Here is a 21,485-nt window from a genome sequence, read left to right as displayed (position 1 = left end):
AAGACCCTTTGATGGGACCCGCCAGACCGGATCCCACCCCCCGCCTCCCGTTCCCCGGATGAGGACACTTTTCTCCTGTGTGGTTAGAACCGCCCCCAGGGGGCAGGGTGCTATTCCTGCTCCACGGGAAGTGTTCTTCCCATCTGGCCGGATCTCGACCCACATAGTAAAGAATCATTTATCAAGAAAAATCGCCGTCAGTCTTGCCGAGCGCGGTCTGGAATCTCTTACCTCCTCGATGCCTCTGCGGCTGTCTTGCTGCTGGGGAACGTGGCTCTACTTCGAAAAGCTTCCGGAGAGACCGGTCTCCGGATCTCAGCCCGTAGCTACTGTCCCGCGCTCATGGTTCAGTGGCCTCGCAGCTGGCCGCCCTGGAACCACGTCCGCTCCATCCTTTTCCACGGGGACTTCCAACTCCCTCGCCAGGGGATGACGCCAAGGGCAGGAGTAGAAGGAAGGTTGAGTGAAGGTGAGGGGGACAGGGCGTCACGTCTCAGTTAGAAACGTCCGGCTTGGGGAAGGAGGTGCCCAAGGAGAGGCCGTTTCAAAGTACCGGTGGTGAGATCGGCCCGGGAATGCAGTACACTGTGCCGAAAGCACGGTGACCTCGTCACCTTAAAGGGTGTTCTCCCCGTCACCGTCCCCTGGTGCCCGTTCGCAAGGCAGGGAGGGGACTGTGGCCTCAGCAGAGAGAGGAAAGATGAGCTAGTCCCACTATGCGTGCGTACGTGTGCCACTCGACCAGACGAGTTCCTGGCACTTCCGAGCCTCTCCGATCGTGTTTGTACGCAGCCTGCTGTGTGACAGGTGCGTCATTCCAAGATCCCAGCCTAGGGACCGGCTCATGCTATTGTCCTCGGAAGGCTCAGGAAACGAGATTGGATTCTGTGAGGAAGAGGCACGGACACCCTAAGAAATCCTGTCGTGGAGGAGAGCTTGACTTCGCGCGTGCTCTGTGGACCAGCCGCGTGTCACCGGGAACGTGTTCGAAAAACAGACGAACAGGTTCCGCTCCAGACTCGCCGAACCGGAATCCGCAGGAGCTGTTGTCCCACAGCCCCCGGCCACTCTCCTGCAGGCGAGGGTTCCCCTTTCTAGAAGAGCTCAGAGGGGAGGGCCAGACCCATTATTCTCAAGAAGAAAACCACGAGATTCTGCTCAGCATCAATCCATTCGAAGGTGGTCAGATCTTCGTGATAAAAATGGACGGATCTGGGAAAAGAGGGTGCGCGTGGGAATAGTAACGGCCATGCTGAGAGGGGCGACGGTGCTCGTGTTTCCCGGCTGCCCCCCCGGTGCCAGGTGCTGTGCCGAGCACGTGTATTCCTTATCCGACGGGACTCTCGGAGCCCCCCAGTGAGGTCTGTTCCATCTCCATTTGATCAGCTGAGACACAGAAGCTCAGAGCCGTGAAGATGTGGCCGGCGAGACGCAGACTCTGCTCCTGCGTCATTGTGGACCACCTGCACTTGGAATCAATTTGCTCTTACATACTCCTCGGGGACAGGGTCAGCACCTTACGTTGGCCTCCGTGTCCCTGTGGCCTAGCAGGACGCCTGACGCATCGCAGGGACCGGCTTATTGAACTCACCGAATCAGGGAGGAGACGTACTCGCTTCTGGCGCCAGAACGAGGTGCGGCGTGTGGGCCGACACGGAGCCTGAGCTCGGCCTGGGGGTACCCGGAGGGCAGTGCCCTGGCTAGGGGGCGGGGGAGGTCACCTCCTGCACCCTCGCGTCCCTTGTCACTCGTCCCTTTCCCCATCGACTTCTCCAGCCCCAGCCCCTGACTGGCCTCTGATTTCAGGGGAGTCAGATGCAGGGCAGCAAAGGGCAGGTGTTTGAACGGAACGGGGGCTGGGGCTCTGTCAGATAAATCACGTGGAAAGAAAGGGGGAGCAAGGGGGCTGAGGGCGTTTGTAAGGGAGTGTCCGTAACGCACCCCGACATCTGAGCCGGGGGAGAGGAGTAAAGGCCGGAGGGGCGGGGAGCTGGAAGAGGTTTGCGGGGCTCGTTGGACAGCTGGCGAGCCCGGTTGTAGCGGGCGCTACTGTTGAGGAGCAGGAAAAACAGGAGGTGGGCACTTGACACAGAGATGCAGACCAGATGTCGTTTCTGGGGGGCGAGCTCCAGGGAGGAGGGGTGACTGGCGGGGTGGAAACAGAGGTTGCGGGACGTCGGGGCGCTTGGTCCCCTGCGATGCCATCCTTGCTGCACTTACGGAGCGGTTAGAAGCCCAGGAGAACAGGGCGGTGGCAGGGGGCGTCTGCTGTTCCCGACCTTAACGGGGTCACCCGTGTCGTCGGCGTGGCGCTGTAGTTCCGGTGGCTTCATCGTGCGCGTGCGATGAGCTGTCTCCAGCTTCCGGCAGTGACGCCCGGCCTCCCTCTCCCACCTAGAGATGCGACGGCCGTTTCCAGAACAGACGTTCCGAGGTCGATTTTCCTGCTGGGAGCCGGTCACTGCGCGTCAGCCTCTGGGCGGCCCGTTCGGTCCAGCGTGCTGATAGAGCGCTTCGTTCTGTTTCTTTCTTTTGCTGAGAGACGGTCGTCGGTGCTGTGGCCCTAAGGTCTATGTGGCTCGTCCCCGTGCCCTAGCTGCATACGTCCCCGGCGTCTGCACCGACCCCTAATTAACTTCGTCCCGTCTGTCCAGGCCGACGTCTTACTCCAGCTCTTCCTGACATGGGCAGTCGCGTCTACACCGCTGGCCTCTGCTTCCGTCCCTCCTGTAATGCGGCCTTACATTCAGGAGTTCTCCACTGAGGGGGGAGCCAGTATTTCTCCAGCCCTCCCTCAGAGGGCCGTCTGGGCACTAGTTACGGGCGCTGCGAGGCTGGTAGGCTTTGGTGGGTTCCTCTTAGCTTTTTTGGTTTTCGAATGGAGGTAAAACTCACATCACAGAACACTAAGCATTTTGAAGGGTACAGTTCAGTGACGTGAGTACATTCAGCGGTGTTGTGCATACGACCTTCATCTCCATCTAGTTCCGAGGAATTTTTGTCACCTGTGAAGGAAGCCACATGCCCATTAAGTGGCCACTCCCCCTGCCTCCCCGCCCAGCCCCTGGCAACCGCTAGTGTGCTTCCCGTGAGAGGATTTACCTGTTCTGGGTGTCGCGTGTAAGCGGAATCTCACGACATGTGACCCTTTGTGCCAGAGAACACAGCTGTGCCTAGCGGCACCGTTTACAATGGCCAGAACGTGGAAACGCCCCAGGTATCGATCCGCTGACAAGTGGGTGAACAAAATCGTCTGTAGCCCTGCACTGCGATGTCACTCAGCCGTAAGCGAAGCGTTGACACCTGCTCTACGGCGAGGGCGAGCCTGGGAAACGTGACGCCTGGTGACGGAAGCCAGGCTTTCTTGTAGCCCTTGTGCAAACACGCTTAGAGGATCTACCGTTGACCTTGGGGGCAGAGTGGGGAGAGCGACTTCACACCCGGTCGGAGCGCGCCCCCCACATTCATGGCCCTCGCTCCGGACGCATGTCAGCGGCCGGCGCTAACGGGGCGAAGTCCCCGCTGAGTACGCGTGGTGCCAGCGTCGGCCCACACGCCGCTGCTGGTCCACACCTCTCTGCTGAGACTGCTTTTCCTCCTTTCCAGTAAGAGATGCCAAAAACCTCGTCCCTATGGACCCCAACGGCTTGTCAGATCCCTACGTGAAGCTGAAACTCATTCCCGACCCCAAAAGTGAGAGCAAGCAGAAGACCAAAACCATCAAGTGCTCCCTGAACCCCGAGTGGAACGAGACCTTCAGATTGTGAGTGGAAATCATTGGGGGGCCCCAGACCCGGAAGTCCTCCCCCAGTTCCTGTTTCCCTCCTCGCCACCTCCCTCCTCCCCTCCCTCCCTCTCTCCCTCCCTCCTTCCCTCTTAGGGTTTTGGAGAGGGGGAAGAAGGTGCACGTTCATCCTTTTTCCTGCTTCCTCCATTCTTCTTTTCCTTCTTCTCCTCTTTTTTTTCTCTCCTTCTTTTCTTCCTTTCATTCTTCCTCCTTCCCTCCCTTCTCCCCTCCCTCCCTCCCTTCTTCCCTCCTTCCCTCCTTCCTCCCTCTTTCCTTCCTCCTTTTCCTCCCCATCCATCTGCATCTTTGTGTTGCAAGCCAAGTAAACATCGGAGCCTTTTTTTTTAAATAGAGTTGAGAATGTCTGTGGCGTGGGGGAGTCGGGGGGGAGAGAAAATAGTGTGATGCGTTGCTAGGTGCAGCAAGTCGTGGGAGAAGCTGTGCGTCTCGGCAGACCGTGGGGTGCGGGGTGACCTCTCCGGGGCTGGGCCCGCAGCCTGCCGGGTGCTGCCTGCCAGCTTCCATGCAGGGTCCCTCGGGCTGGTGCTCCAGTGGCCCGGGGACTGCTGTCTGATACACCCGGGCCAACAGGTGTTCGTGACGTGGGCCGGCGTTTGCTGAGCAGACGCTTTGTACAGCAAGCACTGTGTTAAGAGCTGTCTCCCTCAGACATTTCACCCCCGTCTTATCAACGAGGCTGCAGGAACAGGCTCAGAGTCCCACAGCAGATACGGGGTGCAGTGTGACTCTCGCAGCCGTGGGCCAAAAGCATGACCCCTCGAGGGTGGCCCCGTCCCCTGTTCCTCTCTCAAGGCAGACCCGGGGGCCCGGCCCGCCTCAGCCTCAACCGAGGATGCGCTTCAGACAGTTTCCCCCAGACCAGCACCCACAAGCCCCTTCCCCGTACGGGTCCCCAGCCTCGCCCCCCGCCATGTGTGTGCAGACGCCCACAGTCCTGTGGCCGACACCGCATTTCCAACAGTGACCGTGTCGGTGGGCTTTCCAGAACCCCGCGAGCCCTCGAGAGGCAGGAGGCGGCGGAAGCGGTCCCCGCTGCCCGGTCCCAGCCACGGTGTCAGCCACGGGCTGTCGGCCAGCAGCATCTCCCCTGCGATGCACACGAGACACAATTCCCTATCGTCTGTGCCTACGCCACCTGACACAGCCGGGGCCCGCGTTTCACCCGCTCGAGACGCCGCGGGGCCCGCGTGGACGTCTCTCTTTTTCTCTCTCTGCAGCCAGCTGAAGGAATCGGACAAGGACAGGAGGCTGTCCGTGGAGATTTGGGACTGGGACCTGACCAGCCGGAATGACTTCATGGGGTCCTTGTCGTTCGGGATCTCTGAGCTGCAGAAGGCTGGCGTCGATGGCTGGTAAGGCCCGTCTCGCTTTGAGAGCTGCGGCCCGGCGTGGCGCCTCAGACCGGGGGTCGAGCGTGCTCTCCTCTTTCTCCTAAAAATGGGTCACAAAGGGGTGGCTGTCCACCTAGATCCTCGTACCGGAAAGAAAGAAATAGGATGAGTTGCCAGTATTTAAAAAATTCAGACATTTCTCAAAAATTCTAGGCTTCCAGCTTGATACACCAGACACACCCGGGCGCCGGAGGCCCAGTCGGCAGAGAACAGTTGACTAGTTACTGTCGCCTCAGGCCGGATGGCCCGTTTGCCACAGTCCCCACAATTCCCTATCGTCTGTGCCTGTCCCACCTGACACGGTGGCTTCCACAATCTACCCAAAGGGTGTGTGCAGCTTACGGTCAGGTCGCGACTCCTTTGGAAGACGCTCCTTCACCGGGCCTGTCCCCAGGCCTAGCGGCCAACGTGCAGGGGCCTGCCGTCCCGGCTGGCTGCAGCGTCTCCTCTGTTCTGCCCCCGTCTCATGGTGACGAGTCCTTGCCCGGTAAGCCCCGTTGGCAGCCGCCGGGCTCACAGTTGTCTGAGTCCAGCTGTCAGGCCAGACGGCCCGGCCGCCCTGCAGCTTTGGGGACGTGGGGCTCGGCAGCCGCTCCGACCTCTGTGAGACAGGCTCTCTCGTTTCCAGCTGCCTCAGTGACAGGTGACAGGCGACCAAAGTCAAAGCGGTTTAGCAAAAAAAGAGAACGGGTCACCCGGGCCCCACGTCCGTTTTGCCGGTCACCTTGCAAATTCCTCGTCTGTCCACCCTGTTTATCAGATGCGTTTATTCAAATATGTACTGAGTCACTAGAGATAGGGCGAGTCGTAGACCGACGGGCCTCGTGGAGCTCAGCTTCTGGAAGCGAAGGCAGACTTGGCAGAGGAAGCTGCACGAAGAGCTCACAGTGACCTGAGCAGGGGAGTGCAGGGTGCCGAGAAGGTACCAAAAATAAACAACAACAACAACAACAATCATAGTGTGTCTTAAAGCACAAGGCACAAACGTTTAAAAACACATAGTTCTCCTAAAACAGAGGCTGAGCATTTGTCTGCGTTTTCTTAGCCCACACCTCAGGGAGCCAGGGTGATGGGTGGCCAAGTCCAAGGGCCGGAGAAGTCACCGTCAGCTGCCCAGAGACAGCTGGGCTCCCGTGGTGACGTCGGGGGTGACGTGGGCTGCAGTCGCGCCCCTGGGGGTGACCTTGTCGAGCAGACGGGAGGGGCGGAACCTTGCCTCAGCTTCCCGATATGAAAGTTAGCAGCGATCTTTGTGGGACTGGGGGGCCACCCGCTCCCACCCGCCCGGACCGTGAATAACGAGACGTGGTCCCCGGAGGAAGGAGGCGACGTGCCAGAAAAGGCTCTGGCGTGACAGAAACAGGTCGCCCCGTCGTCTTTTGGCCTTTCCCCCGAGGTTTAGATGACTTTTCTCAGCAGATGAACGATGTACCCTCGCCAGCTGCTGCGCTCACCGTGCGCCTTTCTCCATGAGCGGGGAGCAAAGGGGCTCCAGGGGAAGGAGGCGCCCTCCCCAGGGGAGGGAGGGAGCCCGCAGAGGGTGGGGAAGCAGTCATCACGATAGCAGAAGCTGCCGCCAACTGCTCCCGCTGATGCCGCGCCAGGCTGATGCTTTCCAGGTGTCCCAGGTGTCAGGTGTGAGAGCCACACGGTCATGTCACTCATCAGGTGTGCAGGGGAGAAATGAAACTTCTGTGTAACGGACCCAGGCTTTCTGTGCAGTTTCACGACCTCATGGCGGCCAGGGAGAAGGGGACCGCCGTGGCCCGTGGTGCCCGCTGGCCTTCGCTGTCGCAGAGTGGCCGAGCCTGCCTGGTCCCTGAACCAGGGCCCTCTTTGTGCTGCCCCCAGCTCCCTGCCGGGCCCCACCCCGCCCAGCACTTCTGTGACTGCCGTGCCTGAGTCCCCTGCACGGGGGCCTGGGAGCGCTGTCTCAGAGTCCCCCGTCTTCCCCGACCTGTGATGCCCTGGCCCCCACGTGGGCTCTGGCCCGGGCTCCAAGCAGGAGGTGGGCAGAGCCCTCTGCTGTCCCCGGCCCTCTCCCTCTGTCCCTGGTTCTCCAGGCCCAAAGGACAGGGCCCTCCCCACAGGAGCCACGTCACTCCCTGGGCAGTGCCTGCCTTGTCTCCCCCCAAAGTGGACAGCAGAGTGCCCGGGGACAAACAGCCTAATGACAGGGGCGATCGCCAGGGAAAGTGCAGACATGGACACGCACATGCCCCTCTGACTCTCCCGGGAGGGTCCGTCCTGGGGTCAGCGTCTTTGAGCGACGTGGGAGGGGAAGTGACCGGGCTGGGGTCTGGGTCCGGGTCTCTACGATGCCAGGGCCTCAGCGCCCCCACGTCCCATCTGCCTCCTGACACAGGGCTTGGCAGGGCCTCGGGGGCAGGCGGCAGCTTCGGCTGTGGCTGTCCTGACTGGATGGACGCTCTGTGGGCTCCGATGGCCCAGCCCCTCTCTGCACCGCGGCCTTCGGCGGATGCGATGCTGCTCACCGGGATAGGGCAGTGCCCCCGCCCCCACCCGCCTCTTAGGGCCGTTGTGAGGCCTGTGACACAGTGGTTGGGAGGGAACTTTGGCAAGGCGAAAGCCCTCTTCGGATTTAGGGCCAAGATATCTCCCGTGCGGTCTGAACTCTAAATGTGGCCAATTCTAGAAGTCTGGATTCTCGTCCCAGGAATTCATTTAACTCCAGGCGCTCTGGGAGCACATCACAGGGAGTGCACCCCGTCTGAGCCTCGGTTTCCCCATCCGCGGGGGCCGGGCTGTCTCAGCGGCCGTGCTGTGTCGTGCCACCGTGTGCCCGAGACAGCAGAAGCCGCAGGTCCCAGGCAGCCCGCAGGCCCCTCACCCGCCACGGGCTCTGCCGCCAAGTCCTCGTCTGTTTCCACCGTTGATTGCGCTGTCTCCTTTCCTTCCTCTTGTTTTCCAGACATTCATCTGTTTTATTGTTTTGTTGTGTTTTGTTTTTCCTCCAAAGAATCAGCGCCCGGGTTTGGTGCGAGCTCTGCGTTTCTCTTTTCTCCTTCCCCGTAGGTTCATTTTGTGGTTCTCTTTGAATTTCGGTTGGATTGTTTGCTAATTTATTTTGCCTCTCCTACATTCCTCTGCTCTTTGGAAGGACTGAGCAGGCATTGCAGGGAATCCACATTTCCTCCAAATTTCGATGCGTCCTATTCCAGCCGTCGTGGCTTCCTGTAGATCTGCAGCTGTCTTTTTAATTTCCTTTCGAACGTGCTTTTACGGTCGTGCACCTTACCTGCGGGGGCTTTGTCCCGAGACCCCTAGTGGGTGCCTGAGACCGCGGATTGTATTAGACCCCGTAGATTCTGTTTTTCCCACACACCCTTCCACTTAAAGGGAGCGGCTCACGGCTTCCCCTCGGCACGTCCGAACGGCCAGCATCGCCGCTCGTGTGCTTTGGGCTCTTAAGAAGTAAAGTAAGGGCGACCTGAACACAGGCCCTGTGACATCGTGACAATGGATCAGATAACCCAGATGGCGCCTCCGTGACTGACAGGCGGGGCGCGTCTGCCATGGGGACGCACTGGACAGAGGGGTGGCCCGCGTCCTGGGCTGCCGGCGGACCTCCCGTTCTGACAAGGAGTGGCGGGCACTGGTCTCAGAGCCCTTAGTGACCATCGTCTGGACTCGGCTAACACTGAGTTGTGTATGTTTATTTTTTCACAGTTACTCTCTGCTTGTAACTAGTGATGCTGGCTTTCTTTACAAGTTAAGAGATACAAAGTGTCTTTCAAAAGCGAGTGTATTATAGAAAAGAGACAATTTAATGAAAAGCATTGCCAATAATACTATCCAGATTTAGCAAAATCCACAAAGGTGGATAGTGTGCCAAACGCCGCTCCACATTCTTTAATTTGTGGAGGTTCCTGGAAGTCTCTGCTGCGGGCTGACAGCAGAGATACAGATAGCCTTATTTTTGTATCTCTTTTGGTCATTTCAGTGGGGACTTGGAATTAGGGGCTGAGGATTAAATGCGGAGGCGCCGAGGCTCAGACGGTCACCCCCGCGCCCTGGAATCACCTGTCCCCTGTTTTTAAGAAGCTGCCCGGGAAGATTTGTGAATGGCGGAAAAAAAAATAGTGATACTCACTCCTTAGTGAGCAGTGCTGGGATCTTTCTGCCCCGTGTGCGCTGCGTGCCCGTGGGAGGTCCCTTTCCCTCCCTCGCCCCGTCTCATCGTGGGGCGAGACGGGGGCGCCTCGGTGCGGCCGTCACGGTTGTGATAACGACAGTGACGTCACGTTTATTATACTAACGTGATGACGGTGGTGACTTGGGTCGAACACTCACCGAGTGCCAGCCTCTGTGCTTATCATTTCACATGCGCCCCCGTCCCTCGGCCTCACGACAGTCCTGTGAAAAAGAGGCTTTTCTGCCAGTTAAAGAGGAGCATCGAGGCTCCGAGGGTCCAGCCCGCTCGCCCGAGGTCGCCCGAGGAGGACTGGGGAGAGGCGAGACCTGGACGCGGAGGGAATCCGTGTGTCCAGGGACCGACACTCTGTGTGTCCAGGGACCGGCCTCTGCAGGGAAAGGCAGCATCACGTCCATGGTCACCCAGCTGTCCCCGAGGGCCAGGGCGGCAAGGTGGCAGCGTAAAGTGAAGGACAGCCGGGCGTGGGGGAGGGGCACGCGGGAGGAGACGCGACAGCGGGGGGTCTTCGCGGCGCTGTCAGAATACGGGACAAAACGTGCAGTATCGAATGATACAACTAAGACAGGGGTGTGTGTGCACGCGCGTGTGTGTGTGCACGCGTGTGCACGCGAAGACAGTGAGGGACGGAGGGAGCTTAGCTCCTGTGAGCCCAGAATAAACGTTTGTTTTCTGATGTTGCTTGAACAGCTGCAAAATTATAGCACACCTGGCCACACACACACATGCGCACATACTTGCACTCACACACATGCACACGCGCACACTCACACGCACACATGCACACTCACACGCGTGTACACAATCATATACATGCAGTCTCACACATGCACACACACAATGCACTCACACACGCTCACATACACAGTCACAGGCACATACGTGCACTCACACACACGCACACACACTCGCTCTCACGCACGTGCGCACACACCCTCACACATGCATTCGCATGCACACACACGCATGCACGTGCACACACGCACGCACACACCCTCCTGTGCTGCTCCGCAGAGCCTTTCCCAGGACTCGTCTGTCATCCCCGTCAGCTGGGTGACGTCGAGGTGAGTCACGGCTGTGCCCCTGTCGCCCGCAGGTTCAAGCTTCTGAGCCAGGAGGAAGGCGAGTACTTCAACGTGCCGGTGCCGCCGGAGGGCGGCGAGTGTGACGACGACCTGCGCCAGAAGTTCGAGGTGAGCCGGCCGGCCCTCCGCACCGTGCTCCCCGGTCACGGCGTGGTTTCCGCGGAGGCCCCTCCGTGTGCTGTTGCCCAGAAAACTGCTTATCCTTCAGGACACGGAGCTGGTGTCCCTGCCTCGTGAAGCTGCCCCGTCCTCTCTCGGAGCTTAGACGTGCCCCCCAGGCGCCCGCTCGGGGCCCGGGTGATGTGGCGGTGGCTCAGACTGCGTCGGCGGGAACGGCGGATGGGAGAGGTGGACAGGGCAGTGGACAGGTGGAGGCTGAGCCGGCCCGGCCTGCTGGGGGCGCAGTCTGTCTGCACGGGTTGGCAGGTGGCAGTGACCGCGCCGATGACTCTGTGAAATACACATGGGCGGATCCCCCAAACACAGGGGCTGTGACCTCGGGCTCTAGTGCTGGCTCCGCTCCTACCCCAGACAAAGCCCTTCCCTTCGGTGTGGCCAAAACAACCCCATTTTCATCTGCATGGGTGGAACCGGTATGTGGGACATGGCTCGGTTTTACAAAGAAGGTGTTTTGGGGAAGGCGGGTTTGAGGTCTTCCATCGTGTGCATGCCGAGCGATTTCCGAGTAGTTTTTAAGGGGAATCATGGTTTCGTTCATGCATCCTCAGCATATCGAGTCTGATGGCAAGCTGTCAATTCTAGCTGAGCAGCGACGCCGCTGACTCTGAAAAAATGCATACAACAGCCAAAATGAAATAGATCACTGTCATTGCTGTTCATCAGGTAATCCCACAAGCAAACACGGAAAAAATATGACCAGGGAACGTTCCGTGGCAGAGAGGGCCGTGGTCTCTGAGGACATAATGAGGGGGACACAGGACGCTGAGAAGACAGGGTCATCCAGGAAGCAGCGGTAGATGTGGACCCAGGAGAGAGTATTCTGGTTCTGCCGTCAGTTCCGGGAGCCCGTTAGCTTCCACCGACCGAGACAGAGGTGGTGCTCGAGCGTGGACCCTCGTCTCCAGCCTGCGCCTTCCGGAAATCCCAGATTAGTAGTGACGCTTCTGACCCAGTGGGACCTCCCTTCCTGGAGACAATTGGAATCAATGAACACCTTGGCCTAGAGCTTGTGGGTCAATTGCCAGTGAACCCGATCAGCGGGGGTCATTCCCACAGAGCTGGCTCAAGCCCCACGGAGTCCAAAGGGCGTTCCCGCCCAGTAGAGCCGAGAACCGGACACCGTGTGATAAAAATCAGGACAGGAAGCCCGTCCTTCCGCCTCTGTCCCTCAGTTTCCTGATGGAGTGTCTGTCTGCGGTGTGTTGAAAGGTATTATTGCAGGTGCAAAAACAAACAAACAAACAAACAAACAAGGCCAGTGTTTTCTTATATAAAATGAAGTCTCAGTCTTGCAGAATGGTTTCTTCTGTCCCAGGGCAGCTGGGGTGACATTTCAGGCCATCGAAGGGACACGTTTCCTACGAGACCCGAGCGTTTGTCGGGGCCAGGTCTCGCTGGACGTAGAGGACTGTTTCATCCGCATACAGCAGAACGTGTCTCTTTCTACCAAGAGCAAACGCCTGTTTATGCCTGAGTTATGATTATTTCATACCTCAGTCGTTGATTAAAAAACAAGTTTCCGGCAGACTGAAAATTGTTCTCAGACACGTGGAAGAAGTTCAGTTGACCTTGAACGTGAGCCGTGTCATCCGTCTACAGCAGCCACTTAGCACCTGGGAGGACTCGGGAATGACCTTCGAGCCTCTCTCATCTGGAGACGTTCTGAGTGACGGTCGATCCAGCCGCTGGAAGTCGGGGTGATACACTCTCGTGGTAGGGTGAGCGGGTTGCCGTTACCACACGTGGCGTATTTGGTGGGGCTTCCTCCTAAGTAAAGTTAGGGTGAACGCAGCGCGGCGACATTGTGACGGTCGATCTGATAACGGAGACGGCCGCTGAGTGACCGCCGGGTGAGGACACTGAGCAGAAGGACAATTCGTGCCCTGAGGGGGAGAGTCGGGGGGAGGGAGCGGCAGGAGCTTTTCTCCCGCTACCCAGAACGGCGTGCGATTTAAAACTTACGAATTATTTATGTCTGGCATGTTTCGTTTAATGTTTTGGACCACGGGTTGACCGCGGGTGACGGAAACCGTGGGCCGTGAACCCATGGATAAGGGAGACAGCTGTCTTAGAAGGAAGCTGGGGATCGGGTTTCTATAAGACATCTCCTGGTTTTCCGTGGTTGTCAGCCTATTTAAATAGGAAAACACCACCTCTGCGTGGAGGGCTCCTACGCATCTGGTCCAGGATCTAGAAGCCGAGAGAACGGTGTCTCAGGCTGTTCGGGTCGCTGTAAAACAATGCCATAGCCCGGGCAGCTTCCACAGTGAACGTTGGTTGTCTCACAGTCCTGGAGGCCGGAAGTTCAAGGTCGAAGTCCAAGGTCAAGGTGCCGGCAGATTCGGTGTCTGGCGAGGGCTCACCTCCTGGTTCACACAGTGGGAGGGGTGGGGGAGCTCCGTGGGATCTCTTATGAGGGCACCAGTCCCGTCTGTGGGGCTCCACCCCTGTGACCTCATCCCACCACGCTGTGGTGGGGGGTGGGATTTCAACACGAGAACTTTGGGGACACAGACATTATAGGTCTGTAGCACGCACCGATGAGGAAAGTCACAAAAGCCGATCGTGGTGGAGTATGGCAAGAGGACTTCCGGCCCCAGATTCAGAGGAAAGAAGGTCACTCGCAGGGCTGAGAGGCGAAGCTGGTGGCCACTCGCTGCCTCTTGAAGGACAGGGAACAAATCCCTCCGGGCCGAGTGCTGCGGAGAGGTCGGCATGTGCGGGCTCTTCACCCGTGCCCCAATGTGGGCTCTGCCGGTGGCCAGGCACGGGACCCGCAGGCCGGCGTGGGAGCTGGGGACCGGGGACCGTCCATCCCGTGGTCCCCTCGGGTTGGAGGATGGAGCATGTGAAGTGGACGGGTCCTACGGCGGGCGTCAGGGAAGGTGGACACGTGGTAGGAAGGCAAGGGGACAGCGAGGTGGGTTTGGGTCAGGACGGCCTGAGCAGAACTCGGGGGGCGGGAGGGGCGGCTTTGGGGTGGTGAGACGACATCGCCCTGCAGGGCAGCACAGCTTCCGATCCAGGCTTTTCTCCGCTTCACGTTCTCCCTGGTGGTTTCCCGGTTTTGACCCCCCGTCTATGCCGGTCACCCCTACACCTCTGTCTCCGGTGCATCTATTGTTTCTCAACCCCAAACCCACACATACAGTCGCCTGCTGGGTATTTACACTTGGTCACCCCTGAAACACTTAAATCCCAGCGTGTCTTTCTGCAAAGTAACTTGACCACGTCTGTTCCCAGCGGCTTGTTAGTCCCTGAAAAGCCGAGGCGACAGAAGTGCCCGTGGCAGGGTGCGTGGGCAAACACGGCGCGTGTCCCATGACCGGCGGTGCAGAGGGGCACACAGCTGGTCCCCGGCCGTGCGACGAGGTCCAGCAGCGCCAGGGACCTGTCACGCGCCTCACCGTGCATATGCGTCTCCTGCAGCTCACCGTCCCCGGCCTCGCAGACACCAGCCGGGCGTCCTGCAGCTCCCCGGGGTCGGCACCGGCCCCACAGGTGAAGGGTCCATCCCGGAGACCGCCCCCACCTGAGCCCAGTCGAGCTGGTCCCCAGGTGACCCACACTTCTGTCTGGCCCAGCGATGAGTCTGGGCTTCCAGTGATTCCCCCTCAGATTTGATCATTGACCACGAAGGCTCACAAAACACAGGGGGACACTTTGTTTCCGTTTATGATGTGATAAGGGTACGAAGGAACAGCCAGACGAAGAGACGCGTACGGCGAGGTCCGGAAGCGTCCCGAGTGAGCAGCTCCTGTCCCCGTGGACCCGGGGTGCCCGCCCTCCCTGGCATGGACGTGCTCACCAACCCGGAAGCTCTCTGAACCCCGAACTTCACTGAATTCTCTAGAGGCATCGTCACGTGGACACAGTCGATGATTAACTTCCCCCCACGGTTTGGTCCTTCTGGTGACCTGGTGACCTGTGGGAATGGAAGTCCGGACGGATCGTCCTGGGTTGGGGCTGGGAAAGGGCCCTGGGGACCTCAGAGCCGGTGGCGGAGAGGTCCCATGCCTCGATCGGGGGTTGGGTCGCTGCGTGCGTACGTTGGTCAGAATCCACAGAACCGCATGCTTAAAACGTGCGCATTCCGCTGGATCCAGCTCAGTTTTTGAATCACGAGTTACGGAAAGGAAGGCGTGGCGGATGCTTGGTCAGCAGGACACGCAGAGCAGTGACGGTCGCTGTCGCCGTCTGCGGTCAGGCCTCTCGCCTCTCCCGGAACTCAAACCTGCCCCTCCAACGGCCATCACCCCCGTGGAAAGTGCCACCACCCTCCCAGGGGCTCAGAACAGAGGCAGAGCCGACCTGCTCCCCGGTGCCCCCTGCCCCGTCCCCGACCCATATTCAGCCCTAGAAGTCCCCGTCCCTCACGCAAGCTTCCCGGGACTGCAGACGCTGTGCTCAGGCCCTTTTTCCCCCCGGGGACCAGTTTCCTGACTGGGCCACCCCGCCGAGCCCCGGTGACCTCCGTGTGGTGGCATCACCGCATGGACGCGTGAAGGCCTGGCACACCCGGAGTCAGCTTAGACGTCCCCACAGGGCCCACGAGGCCCTTCTCGCCCTCGGCTGCGTCCTGTGCCACCCCAGCCTCACACTCCAGCTCCACACGGACCGGCACGTAGCTCCCGGAGCGTGTCTCGCTCTCTGCCCCGTAAACGTCCTGTCTGCTGCCGGCTCCAAACTCTCTACCTGGATGACTGACACCCCGGTGTCTTTGGGACACGGCGTGGACGGCCCAGTTCCTGCTGCAAAGCAAGTCTGCGAGCATCTCTCTGTTCTCCTCGGAGTCTGGAGCAGGACCTGGCACGTCGCGGGCACTCAACACGTGTTCCTCGAATGAATGAATGAATGAATGAATCTTCTCTGATATTCAAAACGCCGGAAAGATTTTTGTGGCCTCTCTCTCTTCAGAAGACCCCCGAATCATGCAGCAGCGATAGTAACATCGACCCTTCACTGAGCATCTGCTACGTGCCAGCAACGGTGCTGAGAACAAACACCGTGATACGTGATCTCATGTCACCGTCTCGTTTTCTCGGGAAGGGGACAGAGGGGCAGAAGGGTTGGCTCGCCAAGTGCGAGTGAGCTTCTCCCGGTGCCGCGTGCTGCTCCGGGCGCCCGGGGAAGGGCGGAGGGCCAGACAGCCCGCCCCTCGCCCCGGTGGCGCTCATGTCCTCATGTGAGGGGGAGACAGTAAGTTGAGGGAGGAGTAAGTGTCTGGTTGGTAAGGTGGCGCTAAGGGGCCTGGGGACAATGAGGTCGGTGAGGCGGCGGAGATTGCTGAGTGACGTCACGTGCCGGTCACTCAGGGAGAGGCTCGCACCAGGGGACGGGGCCCTGGGGAGGCGGAGCTCCGGCCGTGAGGGCGGCACGGGCACAGGCCTGTGGCAGGCGCGTGCGTGGAGCTTTCCAGAACGGTGGCAGGCAGTGTGGCAGAAGCCGGGAAAATGGCTGTGATCGCAGAGGCTGCAGGGGGCCGGCTCGGCTGTGGCCTCTGGCTGTTTCGCGGGGAGGCACGGGGTGTGTGGGCCAAGGGGTGTCGTGAGCTCAGGGTCACACAGCTTATCCCGGCCGGAGTCAGGATTCTGAGCCGAGCAGCTGACCCCACGGCTTCCTCACCCCCGGAGGAGAGTCCGGTAACAGCCCCGGAGGCTGCAGGTCTCACGCGGGCCCCGCTCGTCCCCTCCTTCCCCAGCATTCGCTGCCTCTGAGTCACCGTCCGGCTCTCACAGCGGCGGGTCCCTCCCCCTCCGCCTGGGGACAGACGTGGCCTCAGCCGTCCGTCCGTTTTCTCTTCCAGCCGTCGAGAGCTACAGCAGAGAGTGAGACGCGACCTGCGCCTCACAGTGTCCTGGGCACCGGGGGAGTGAACGGGAGGCGAAGTGGATGAAGGGGGCGGATAGGGACCCCAGTCCTGGCACAGGGGACCCAGGAGGGCCTCCCCGAGGAAGGGGAAGTGGGGTGACTGTCAGCTGTCCACACACAGAAGTGGGGTGACTGTCATAGCTGTCTACACGGCAGCAAGGGCCAGTGCAAAGGCCAGAGCTGGGCTGCCGGGGGGAGTGATGAGGTGGACAGCCAGGCAGGGCCTGATCCCGCTGGGCCACCGAGGCCTTTGTCCTGAAGACGAGGGTCCCGCCGGAGCACTCTGAGCCGGTGGCGACTCGGCGGGTGTGACGGGTGACGAGGGGCGGTGGTGGCGGAGATGGGACAGTGAGCTCTGGAGGCCGCTAGGAGGTGAGGGCGAGGCGGAGCCGTGCAGGACGCGGGTGGCTCCCGCTTCCGGCCTTGCAGGGCGGGTGTCGGGTCTTCCCCGGCCGGTGGCCTGAGCCGCAGGAAGGACAGCTCCCAGCATGGACACGTGTCTTCCCCGTGGGGCATCTGCAGACCCTAACGATGCTTCTGTGTGCTTCCCCCACCCCAGAGGGCCAAGATCGGTCAGGCGCCCAAGACCCCGGAAGAGAAGACGACCAACACCACCTCCAAATGTGACAGCAATGGCAGCGGGGACCGGATGAAGCTGACCGACTTCAACTTCCTGATGGTGCTCGGGAAAGGCAGCTTCGGCAAGGTACGGCACGGCTCGGTGGCCGCCCCTGCTCCGGAAGGAGCGGCCCCCGGGGCAGACTCCATTGCCGTTCGGACGAAGCGTCCACGCCCGCGGCGGGAGACTCAGGGGTAAACAGACGCACCCTGCAGTTTGCGGTGAGGGAGATGGAGGGACCGCCATGCCACAGACGAGTGGCACGGGGACCCACGTGAGCAGGTGACACGGGCGCCGAGACCCGAAGCGTGAGAACGACCCCGGAGGGCTGGGCGAGACCGTTCCGGGCAGCACGGATGGCACACGCCAGGGCCCTGAGGTGGGGGATGGCTTGGCGCATTCTCGGTCCCATCAGAAGGGGTTGGGACCAAAATGCCATCGGCAGGGGGCGGCAGCGGGATGTGAGGGTGCAGAGGTGCCAGGGCCCGTCGGGCGGAGCCTCGTGAGCTGTGACGAGGGGTGGGCTCTGAGCCACAGTGCAGTGCGGGCCACCGAAGGTTTTTAAGCAGAGGAGTGACACGGTCAGGTTTGCCTCTGGGAAAAGATGAAAAGGTCGCTCTGGCAGCCGAGACGGGGGACGGTTCCTCTCACATAGCAGCTCGCGGGGCTCGGAGTGTCCTGGGTGCTTTTATAACTGTTCCGCCAACAGCGAGATCACATCATGAGGGTTCTCGACACGTCGAGTGCCCGTTCGAGCCTTTAATCCCCTTTAATCTCGCGAACTCGGGTGTGCGAAAAATACGGATTTCTTCCCCATCTCGTAGTGAAAGCCTGGGGTGGCCCCAGCTCCCCGCACGCCAGCCGGCGTCACCGCGTGGCGAATCCCGACGCCTCCTCCTTCCTACCGTGTCAGGAACTGACTTCTCCTCACCTTTACTCACGCAGCCTAACCTCACCCACAGGGACCACCGGACGGGCCCTGCTCCAAGCCCTCCAGGGACGCCTCTTCGCTTAGAGCGAGTCCTGGGCCGCGCGCTCAGCGTGCGTTGCTCTAATCTGTCCCTCGCTGTCTGCTGGATGACTTCGTTTCCTTCTTGCTGTTACCGCCGTGCTCGGTGGTTCCCCTCTTCCCTTAGACCTTTTATGATGCTGTTCCCTTTGGTCTTTGCACGGCCAGCTCCTTCCGATAATTCTCATCTCCCTGTGGGTGTCGCCTCTTCCGAGAAGCCTGCCCTGACCACCCACTCGAAGGGCCGCTCTTCATTCGCCATCGTATTCACCCTTCCCGCGGCACCCGTCATTGGAAGACGCTTTTCTTGTCTGTCGGTTTGTCATTTTCTCCCGCTGAGATCCGGCCTTCAGAGGAGCGGGGCCCTCCGTCCCGTTCACCGCTGTAGTCCAGCGCCTGTGGGTTGGATCTGGTCAGGATCTAGATGGAGCGTCCTCTCTGGGTCACAGGTCATCTGCGGAGACGGGGTCAGGGGTCGAGGTGCCGAGCCTCGCTTGGAGTGACAGCAGGGGATGAGGTGAGCACGGGAAGATGGCCGAGCGGTCTGGTACCAAGGGCGCAGAAGGTGACAGTCGCGGTCCACACCGCGGCCGGCCACGCCGAGCAGCCGGGAGGTGGAGACGGGGAAGCGGATGGTCACTCTGAGGGTCACGGAGCCGGGAGTGAACCGTCCTGCGGGAGTGGGAAGGGGGTGGGCACCCGCCGCGGACCCGGCGGAGCTGGCCGCTGGCCGGCGCTCGTGGAGGTGGATAAGCCATGGCATCTACACCGGGTCGGAAGGAAGTCGAAGCGGGAAGAGGGCCGTAACCCAGGTGGGAAAGATCCAGAGGCTTCGGGATGAAAAACAGACGGATGAGGCTACGGGACGTAAAACGCTGGGACCGGAGCCGGGGTGGGTCCGTGACCAAGGGAAGGGGTTCGGATGAGCTGAGGCTGTTGGCGCATTTTAAACGAATTATATTTTTAATGAGCCACATAGTCACATGGCTCATAATTAACACTGTAGTTGAAGGACAGACCGCGAGGGGGCTCGCGGCCGCCCCGGTGGGCGGCTTTTGCCCCACTCCCGCCGGCCCCCATGCGTGAACACTGGCTCAGCACTTTGCACATCTCCAGGGTCCTGTGCTCATTCGACAAGTGCACATTTGCATTGCCGGCCCGGGCCCTGTGGCCGCAGAAGGTCAGCGGGCGCTGCGTCAACCGCGCAGCTCTCCGAGTGCTTAACAGGTCGGGCCGGGCGCGTTCGGCTGAGGAGCAGCCGCCCTGATGGCCTCGGGGATGGGATCGGGGTCAGGGGGCAGGCCAGGCGGTGGGAGAGGAGGTCACGGGGGAACAGTGAGGGAGCAGGAGAGAATATAGATCATACGTTTCCATGGAAACGGTGGGCCTAATTGAGAGTTCTGTTCCAGACTGGGGATGTGGCATCCGATCAATCACGGATGAAAACGACGGTCCGCCGTGAGAGCAAACTAGGGTAACAGAACCCTCCAACGCGGATTAACCGTCCGCCGCTCCGGCTCTGCTCACCGTGGTTTAGATCGATGCGGTTTTATGTTCGAATGCCTACTTTTACCATTTCGCTGTCTCCTCGGGCAGGGAGATCGATGCCCTGACTGGGAGAACACAGCGGTGTGGTCGCCGCCCCCTTCCAAAGGTGGGAGGGGTCGACCTTCGGCGTGACCTGTTGAGACCTGGCTGTGGCCCGGAGAAACGGGGCTCCAAGCCCTGTAAGAATTTGTGGGCTGACGAGGGAGCGACACACGCGTTTTGCTAAGACCTGTGAAAATGGGACAGGGAAGAAGCAGGTGTGAGAGCCACTGAGTTCCGAACGAGGGAGCCCTGTTCCAGAAACTTCCGAAAGAACAGTTTGGAGAGTCCGCTTTCCCAAGCGGGTGACAGGGTTTACCTGGAGGTGACACCTTACTGGGGCAGGGCCCCCCGGCAAGTGTGGCTTACTTGGAGAGAGAGCGTGCAGATAGATGTGTGAGCCATTTATTCTTTAGTGGGTTTTTATTTCTTTCTTTTTTTGGGTTTTATCCTTTATTCTCTGTTCTGATTCCTCGAAGCTTCAACTCCAGCTTTGCCAACCACGACGCTTCTCAGGAATTTAGCCTCTGTGGTGGTCGAGTCCTTGCTGGAGTTCGCATCGGGCTCCCGGTGGGGAAACGGGGCGGATGTGGGCTGACCAGGATGCTTAGTCAAGTGGACCTCAGAGGTGACACGGCCCGCACCTGAAACAGTGTGGACACAGCACAGGTGCAGCTCTCTGGGTTGTAAACTCGATTCCTCAAAGCCTGAAGTGCCGTCCCAATAAACATCTGATAAGCGATGAATGGCCGATGTCGCTCACCTTCCGAGACTTCGGGGTGCTTCTGCAATGTTGTGTCTGAGCCGGGGCCTCTCCAAAAGCTAACCTGGGGGGTTCGAATGGGGCCTTTGCTGTTCTCCTGCCTGTGGAGGGTGCCGAGCTGATGGGGCGGGGGCAGGGCCGGGGAGCAGAGCGTGCAGTGTGGGCAGCGACCGGACGCAGAGAAGTTCACACCCAACAGCACGAAGGCCTGTGTGGCAGTCCCATCGTGGACAGTGATGGGTGACAGAGATGAAGTGACAACAGCCTGAGCTTCATCCACGGTGTGAAAGTCAGATACATAGTGGTGGATCCCTGATGTGTGCGGAGGAACAAGGTCTCCGTCTTCTCCCCTGTCCGCGGCTGTCTGTCTCTCCGTCCGTCTTTCTGTCTGTTTGTCTGTCTATCTATCATCTACCTATCTGTCTGTCTGTCTGTCTATCTATCTATCTATCTATCTATCTATCTATCTATCTATCTATCATCTATCTATCATTTAATTATCATTTATCTGCCTATCACCTATCATCTATCTACCAACTCTCTCTCTCTCTCTATCACCTATTATCTATCAGCTACCTATCTGTCATCTGTCCGTATCTATCCATCTGTTTGTCCCCATGTCAATCCACTTTCTAATGCATTTCGGAGCGAGTGGAAGGCATTGGTATACTTTGCCCCAAAACTCTTCGACATCCGTACCGTTGAACCAGAATTCAGAATTTGTTTTTGATCGTTTTTAAGGTAAAATTTACATGCAGCGAAATGCACAAGTGAGTGTGTCAGTCTATGCGGTTTGAATGACACATACTTTAAAACCCAGCAGGGATAGACTTATTAATCGAAAACTCACACTCAGGCGCAAAGTGTGACTGAATTTGACGTGTGCCGTGAGTGCCTGTGGGAGCGGGCATGGCCCTCGGCGAAGGCGGCGAAGGCTCCTGTGGCAGGTGACTCTTTAGCTGCGTCTAAAGGACAAGTTAAGTTAACTACGCAGAGGA

General features: G+C 59.6%; 1 protein-coding gene across 1 annotated transcript in view; it reads left to right on the top strand.

Annotated features, from left to right (window-relative positions):
• Positions 1–21,485, top strand: part of PRKCB (protein kinase C beta) — a gene marked incomplete at its 5' end in the record, with an annotated part of 228,349 nt that overhangs the window by 151,573 nt on the left and 55,291 nt on the right. The window contains 4 exons of the mRNA XM_006912548.1: positions 3,607–3,763; positions 5,026–5,160; positions 10,470–10,566; positions 17,069–17,215. Of these exons, the coding sequence (XP_006912610.1) occupies positions 3,607–3,763; positions 5,026–5,160; positions 10,470–10,566; positions 17,069–17,215 (536 nt within the window). The remainder of the gene's footprint in view (positions 1–3,606; positions 3,764–5,025; positions 5,161–10,469; positions 10,567–17,068; positions 17,216–21,485) is intronic.

The sequence above is a fragment of the Pteropus alecto genome, unplaced genomic scaffold (genome assembly GCF_000325575.1).
Source record: "Pteropus alecto unplaced genomic scaffold, ASM32557v1 scaffold15, whole genome shotgun sequence".
NCBI classification, from domain to species: domain Eukaryota; kingdom Metazoa; phylum Chordata; class Mammalia; order Chiroptera; family Pteropodidae; genus Pteropus; species Pteropus alecto.
The sequence above is the reverse complement of the archived record's forward strand: the minus strand, read 5'-3'. Positions and strand labels throughout refer to the sequence as shown.